Here is a 7,498-nt window from a genome sequence, read left to right as displayed (position 1 = left end):
AAGCAGTGGTATCAACGCAGAGTACTGTGAAGAAAATCCCTAGATAGCAATTGAACGTGATTGGTCAAAATTCGACATCTGAAAATAGGAACCAATCACGTTCGATTATTACCTAGTGATTTTCTCCGCTGAAAGCGGCCATTTTTTAAAAAAATATATCGATTCAACGTGATCGCAAATTGATCGTGTGCGAATGTGAAAAATATGATTTATGAGTGTATTTAAAAAAAAATGCGATGCACATCCATAAGAAAATCAATCAAAATAAAACACAATCATATATGCTGTATCCATGATTTTAGTTTACATACGTAATATCTTCAAATTTAAAAAATGGAGGTTATTGTTGTTTGCTGTCACTTGTATCCTTGTTTCGAGAATAAATATCGTTGTACAAAGTTTATATCCTTCCGTGACGCAATTGACAGAACGACACAAGTGTCCGGCGTGTTATGGGGTTTCCGCGTGTCATGATATTCACAAAATAGATCTCTCGTGGAACGATATTAATGCAATAATTTCTCACTTGTTTGATGTTAAAAATGTATTCTTCGCGACGTACAATCAAAGCAAGGTGGTGCTGAAGAAATTGGCACATTCTTCGGAATTAGAGGCATTTGACGTTACGTTTTGTAAGGAACTCCAACTGGAATATCCTTGTTCAAGTGTACCGTTGGACAGATACGTAGCAGATTTTTCTAATCGTATCAAGGAGACTCTTACCTCTGACTTCTCCAAAGATGACTCCAGCCGTATGAGACTCTGTCCAACGATACAACATTTCGATGATTTCTTTCGTAACGTTCATCTTAACAATAAACATATCGATCCCACGCAATATTTGATTAATCTCTGGACATTGGTTTCTTTAAATCCAGAACCGTTAATCCTTCAGGTAAAAAGAAATGATATATATATATAATTTATAGATAATTTTCTATTGAATTATAAAGACATCAATCATATTTTTCTGTTCTTCAACAATTGGATTTAATTATATATACCTGAAATTTATCTCAGCATTTTTTTCAGATATTGCCTGCGGAAGATGGGTGGCCAGTGCCAAGATATTTTGGAGCATGTGGACGAATTATTATCGAAGAATATATTGGATTACCACTTTCTGATTATTATGATAAATCTTGGATTCAAAGAGCGAGAATAGCATCGAGTCTTTTAAATGCCGCCCACATGTTTACCTTTAAAAGTGAAAAATTTGGTTTTTATTTGACAGATGTATCGGCTGATAATGTTGCTGTTGATTATAAAAGTATAGCAAAATTTATCGATTTGGAAAATATCATTGTTGTTGATAAAAATATTTCTCAAGAAGGTAGAATAAACAAAAATCGGTAAACTAAAATAATTATAATGGCTCTGAATAAATCAAATTAAATACTCAAGGGCTAATAAGAGCTGGCCCACATTGAAAATGTAAGAGAAATTTTTTAAAACATTTTTTAAATAAAAAATGTTTATTGTTAACCCTTGAGTATTTAATTAGAATAAAAAAATTAAAATTTTATAAAAATATTTATAACTTGATGTTATAATTTGAGCTAAAGAAATAAAATTTATATGTATATTACATATGTGTAATATTAATTTGTAGACATATCAAAAGAATGGTATAAATTGCAAAGGAACATGATGCATTTAGATTGTTTTAATTGTTTCGCATTTTCCGCCGAAGATATTTGCAATCATCATCTAAGCGATCATAATTATTATGCAGTCTGTCAGGTAATTGTTCTGTTTTATTAGATAATTATAAAACTAGATATTTTTTTCTATTTTTTTATACGTGTATTATATAAATGGTATATAAATATATTTGTCATATATTTGAAGCAGAAAATCTTGCAGCTTCTGTTAGATTCCACGAATGAAAATTTATTTCCTAATGGATTTCTTCATGATATTCCTGTTAATATTCAACAGCGATATCCAAATATTGAGTATCTGTTACAACAATGTGCCATTCCTAATTCTACTAATTCTAGAATATTTTTCGGCGAGCGACTCAAAGCATTATTGGATACAATTTTGGAAGAATCGTCTCAATATAAAGACAATGAAAATAGCTAAAACAATATTAGCTTGAATCTTACTCATATTGCATTACATGTCAATTTCTTCTGCGTAAATTTCTTTTTGCTATACCCCTTAAAAATATTGTTTCTTTAATAATAATAAATTTAATACAATTTTGGAAGAATTATTTTAATGTAAAAACAATGAAATAAAATAGCTAAAATAATATTAGCTTGAATTTTATTCAAATTGCATTATATGTCAATTTCTTCTGCGTAAATTTATTTTTGCTATATCCCTTAAAAATATTGCGTTTCTTTTTTTTATGTCCCTAAAAATATATTGCATAAATTTCTTTTTTTCTATACCCCCTTTCAAAGAATATTCCATAATTTTCTTATATTTCTTATATCAATAATTTTCAATATTGCATCGAAAAATAGTTTTTTATAATATAAAATAAAATTACAAAAAAAAAAAAATAATCACTGAAGCAGTTTCAGATGATTAAACCTAATTATTATCTTCTTTACTACCTTAATATCTAAACGATATGTTAATGATATTTATAAAAAATTAATGCTAATTTCGATGCATCTGTATATATTTTAATAAATATAAAATAAGAATGCAGTAAAAATGTTTACATGTGTAACCATAATACTATACATTATACATAGTAACAATAAAAAATATTTCATACTGCTAGCTACACTTTAGCTACTAGACGACTTATATCTAATAGTGAATTTGATTGGATGAACTAGTACGCACTGATGCACATTAAAAATTGAACACAAATTAACAATGGCATAAATAATTAATAACATAAAATAATTAATATTAAGAGTTATATTATTATTGTTCAATACGAAATGATAATGATAATAATAACTCGTACAATTATAATTATATAATTATCTTACCGATTTCATTACTTATCCTATTTGTGTATGATAACTTTTAGTGCACCAGTGCATCCAATCGTTTTAACAGACTATCATAAACGTTTTACAGTCTTTTCATTTTTCATATAGCATATGTTAATATGAAATAATTGTTCAATGTCACATAGTAAAAAATTAAAACATGATTGGCTTATTCTGACCAATAGAAGTATAATACTTGAAATCAGTAGTGATAAAAATTATTCTATACAAATGTGTTATATCTTTGGCAGTATCCAAAAAAGCTGAATTAAAAATTAAAATCTACAAATAATTAAGAATTGATTAGATTTTATCATGTATTGCAATTATAAGTTATTTTCTACGAAACAATTCAAGAGAGAAAAGTTAATTACCGTTATCGTTAATTACCGTTGTCAAATCTTTTCACGACCTTTATTTCCTTCATAGCAATCTAGTTTGTTGTATCTTCAGGTGGGTCTTTTAATTTCTTAACTTCATTGTTTAAGAACGCGATTTTTTCTTGCAACTCTTGAATCGTGTTGTCTTTGTCTCGAATATTATTTTTCAGTGTCACAACAGTATCCTCTAATTTAGTTATTAATGTCACGTCCTCGTCTTTTTTTAAATTCTGCAAAAGTTGTTGTGTCGTTGGTCGTTTGACGGGATTCTCTTGCACCATTTGCACAACCATTTGTGCCTGAATAAAAGCAATGTAGATATAATATAAAATGCAAATGTAACATAACATAAAATATAATAAATATAAATATTCAATATATTTAAGAATTACCAATTTAAATCGCTCCGTGATAAAACATGACGGTATATCGCCATACTTTAAAGAATTAGTTATATTGCATAATTCCATTTGAGTTTTTGTTGGAACTAAAAGCTCGATGAGAACTATTCCTACACTATAAATATCACTCTGCAAACAAACAAAAATTTATATTATAACACTGCTTTTATATTCATCAAAGTTTCCTTTTCTTCTTTCTCATTTACCTTTGGATCACATTTTCCCCGCAGTTGTTCTGGCGCTGCATATAAATAAGTACCACACGCAGAATGCTTTTTCCCTTGTAGATTTAATGGGCAAGCTAAACCAAAATCACCTAATTGAATTTGAAGTTGTCCCGATGTAAAAATGAATATATTACTCGGCTGTAAAAGATAAATATATTCTATTATGTTTCCAAAGAAAATACTATTGTATATATTAACATTAATTAAAATAAACATATTACCTTTATATCATGATGTATAACCTTTTGGGAGTGCATATAGTCGATTCCACAGAGAATTTGTTGCAATATCGCTCTAATCATTGGTTCAGGTGTTCCATTTATTCTCCCATGCATCCACTGTTCGAGTGTTTGCTCGCACAAGGACATTTGAATGTATAAAAACATGATCTGATGATTCCATATATAAATAATATAAATATAAATAATATAAATAATATAAATAATACGAGAAATATTAAAATGTGCGCGAATATACATGTATCTTTGTTAAAAAATAATACAAAATGTCATGAATATTGAAATTAAGATTTTATTGCTTTTTTTGTATCTATATTATCTACTCACTTTGTTAGAGGTATATGGCTGTACTTCTTGGCTGATGGATTCCTCATGCAAATTGTGATCGGTATAACTGGTAAAATCTTCGATTGTTTGGTTTGATTTTTTACTCTTTTTGCTATTTCTGAAAGATACTACACTATCTGAATTGGATTCTTCGGTATGTTTCTCTGTACTAACTTCTTCGATATGTTCCTCTGTACTAACTTCTTCGATTGATAGTTTTCCTATAATGTTAATTAATGAGAATTCAGTTTCTCAAATCTTTCATTGATATCTTAATTAATTATAAAATTATCAGCATTTCTATTGTTACTTTCCTATTTTGCTGTTTCATTTTTTGGGCCTGTATACATACCAGCTGTGTAACTTGCTTTTATATCAGATGCTATATCTTGCAAATTATGGCATGGAATGTTTTTATTGCTGTATGAATCTTTGGTACATAGCAAATTGTATGATTTTAACTCTTCTTCATAATTTGAGGTTTGAGGTGACTTATGATCCGACGAGGAAATAAAAGATGACGGCGTTTCAATCCAAGCTGCTTTGTAAGAAACAATATTCGTATGATTTAATTTAGCCAATGTCTTTACTTCATTCAGATATTGCTCTACAGTCTGTGTATGATTCGATGTTACGCATATCTTTTTAATTGCATAATCGATACCATCGAGACGATGCTGTGCTTTATAAACGTCGCCAAATGCTCCACTAGCAATATAACTTACTTCAAGAAATTCATGATGATAACGGGACACTTTAGGGTAACTATATACAGAAACAAAACCAAATAATATTACTGTTATGTTACAAAAAATATATATATATATGTATTGTAAAATTTGGAACTATACCTAGGCAAATGTATAGGATTTTCATTCCCACTTGTAGAACGTGCAATGTTTATCAACTGACAAAAAGCCTGTTGATATTTCTTCCTTAGCGAATCAAATTCCACCTCAATATAAGAATCATCAATTATATGCAATTTATGGAACTGATAACAGATAGCTGTTAAATTATTATTTTTTAATAATTTTTAAAATAATTATTATAATATAAATAGTAATGTGTAATTTTTAATATAAATATATTTCTGTATATAAAACTCAAAAATATAGATTTTATATTAGTTACCATGATATAACTTTCTTCTACGTGTTTGATCCTTTTCTAATATATAACATATCTGTTTTATGAGAGATTCGATTATGACATTAGGGCGAGAAATTATTTGTGCGTTTTGTCCATTTGTTGAACTTTCAATGTTATCATTTTGACGAAAGGTTGAACTCATGTTATCACCTATTCCCATACAAAATTAACATTTTTAAATTCCAATTTCTTTGTACTATAGTTTTGATCATATAAAAACGGTAAAAACTTTATTTAAAACATTCTTAATGCACAGTGTATGATATAAATATAACAAAAATACATTATTAGAAAGTCATTACAAAGACATATTCTCTTGAAAGATTTCTCTTTCATATATTTAAACGAATTATTTACGAAAATTTCATTGGGAATAATATCCTTTTCTTCTTCTTTATTAAAACTTACCTCTATACTAGTCTGAGAAATTGAAACTTTAATTTTCTAAAATGAATAATTCAAATAGTAACGATTTGACTGATGCTTTGCAAGTGTTTTGAAAAAAAAAAAATAAAAATAAAAATAAAAAAAAAAAATTTCAAAAAAAAAACGTGATGTAATCAGTAATGTACGTTACGTATTAAGGCACCTTGATCGAATGCGGTTACGGTCGTCAATGTATTCCAAACGTGATTCGTTTGCTCCGAATTCTCTGCCATATTTTCCGCAATAATCGGATTCCAATTCTTTCTAAATTCGAGACCGCTCCGCAACGTTGGGTCGACTTTCGACTGCAACAAATAGAATGTATACATGTTCGTGCATGTTCACCGACTGCCTTACCTAACTTAACCTCTCGCGAAATTTAAACGGACGACTATTAAGATCCGCGAATGTCGGGATGAAGGAACGCGCGGTTTCGCGCATTTTGACGTTTGTTGTACGAGGGGGTGCGAGGCAGGTTCGAATATTCGCGAACATTCCGGAATCTTCCTCCGTCAAACGCTAGGGATCTAGCTTCTGACAGAAGGGTTTCCTCTTTCGCGCATGCGCGTCGAGTAGTGTCATACTGAGGCCGGTATTCATAGGCCGGTATTCATAGTCGGTTCTTATATTTAAGACTGTCTTAAATACAATCTTAAGATGTGATTAACCAATCACAGAGCCGTATTTGCATCTTAAGACATTACTTAAGACGGTCTTGAAATGAGAACGGACTATGAATACCGGCCATAGTCCGTTCTTATTTCAAGACCGTCTTAAGGGGATGCTGACCCTTATCGACAGAGCAATATTTTTCTGCACCGTTTTCTTTTTATTGGTTGAATAGAATAATAAATGCTTTTCCACGATTAAAGTACATATATGTAGAAACAAAGTCGGAACCTTTCAAATTTATGTAAAAAACAAAAAAAAGTTGTTTAACTAAAAATATTTTTTTTGTTTTATACATAAAATCGAGAGGTTCCAACTTTGTTTCTATATGTACTTTAATCGTGGAAAAATATTTATTATTCTATTCAACCAATAAAGAGAAAAGGGTGCAGAAAAATATCATTCTGTCGGTAAGACAGGACAAGGTCAGCATCCCCTTAAGTAATGTCTTAAGATGCAAATACGGCTCTGTGATTGGTTAATCACATCTTAAGATTGTACTTAAGACATTCTTAAATATAAGAACCGACTATGAATACCGGCCTGAGAATAGTTAAGTCTGTATCATCAGACTATATGGATTGAAAATTGAAGATTAATTAGAAATAGCTTTCCATTTTTACGCCTCATAAGTTAAAAATTATTAACAATAATTGCTGAAAAGAATCGGTTTAGATTTTATATTGCTTTCACGCTCTCTCTCTCTCTCTCTCT

The 7,498-nt window shown here is 29.4% G+C and overlaps 2 protein-coding genes across 6 annotated transcripts; one reads left to right on the top strand and one right to left on the bottom strand.

Moving 5' to 3' along the window:
• Window positions 1-153: 153 nt before the first annotated feature.
• LOC145942954 (divergent protein kinase domain 2A) lies at window positions 154-2,240 on the top strand. Of its 3 annotated transcripts, none has more exons than XM_083050128.1 (4): window positions 154-895; window positions 1,033-1,333; window positions 1,613-1,743; window positions 1,855-2,240. In XM_083050128.1, exons 1-4 carry the CDS (start codon window positions 293-295, stop codon window positions 2,086-2,088), a joined length of 1,269 nt encoding a protein of 422 aa, XP_082906254.1. In that variant the 5' UTR covers window positions 154-292; the 3' UTR covers window positions 2,089-2,240. The 3 variants fall into 3 exon arrangements, with proteins under 3 accessions (XP_082906254.1, XP_082906255.1, XP_082906256.1); XM_083050129.1 differs by having other exon boundaries at window positions 1,867-2,239; XM_083050130.1 differs by having other exon boundaries at window positions 2,004-2,237.
• Window positions 2,241-2,631: 391 nt separating this feature from the next.
• On the bottom strand, window positions 2,632-6,684 carry LOC145942692 (eukaryotic translation initiation factor 2-alpha kinase 1). 3 transcript variants are annotated; one of them, XR_014426408.1, is made up of 11 exons: window positions 6,279-6,683; window positions 6,098-6,133; window positions 5,672-5,839; window positions 5,389-5,545; window positions 4,890-5,302; window positions 4,538-4,758; window positions 4,193-4,360; window positions 3,951-4,109; window positions 3,736-3,873; window positions 3,338-3,642; window positions 2,632-3,245 (listed from the first exon to the last, which is right to left on the bottom strand). XR_014426408.1 is itself a non-coding variant. In XM_083049641.1 (9 exons), exons 1-9 carry the CDS (start codon window positions 6,442-6,444, stop codon window positions 3,397-3,399), a joined length of 1,836 nt encoding a protein of 611 aa, XP_082905767.1. In that variant the 5' UTR covers window positions 6,445-6,684; the 3' UTR covers window positions 3,253-3,396. The 3 variants fall into 3 exon arrangements, 1 of the variants encoding a protein (XP_082905767.1); XR_014426407.1 differs by lacking the exon at window positions 6,098-6,133 and having other exon boundaries at window positions 6,279-6,420; window positions 6,473-6,683; XM_083049641.1 differs by lacking the exons at window positions 2,632-3,245; window positions 6,098-6,133 and having other exon boundaries at window positions 3,253-3,642; window positions 6,279-6,684.
• Between the last annotated feature and the right edge of the window lie 814 nt (window positions 6,685-7,498).

This window comes from Prenolepis imparis, unplaced genomic scaffold (assembly GCF_030444845.1).
Source record: "Prenolepis imparis isolate NDT839.2.m4 unplaced genomic scaffold, iyPreImpa1.0 SCAF_11, whole genome shotgun sequence".
Taxonomy (NCBI): Eukaryota; Metazoa; Arthropoda; class Insecta; order Hymenoptera; family Formicidae; genus Prenolepis; species Prenolepis imparis.
This window is presented reverse-complemented; position numbering and strand designations above follow the sequence as displayed.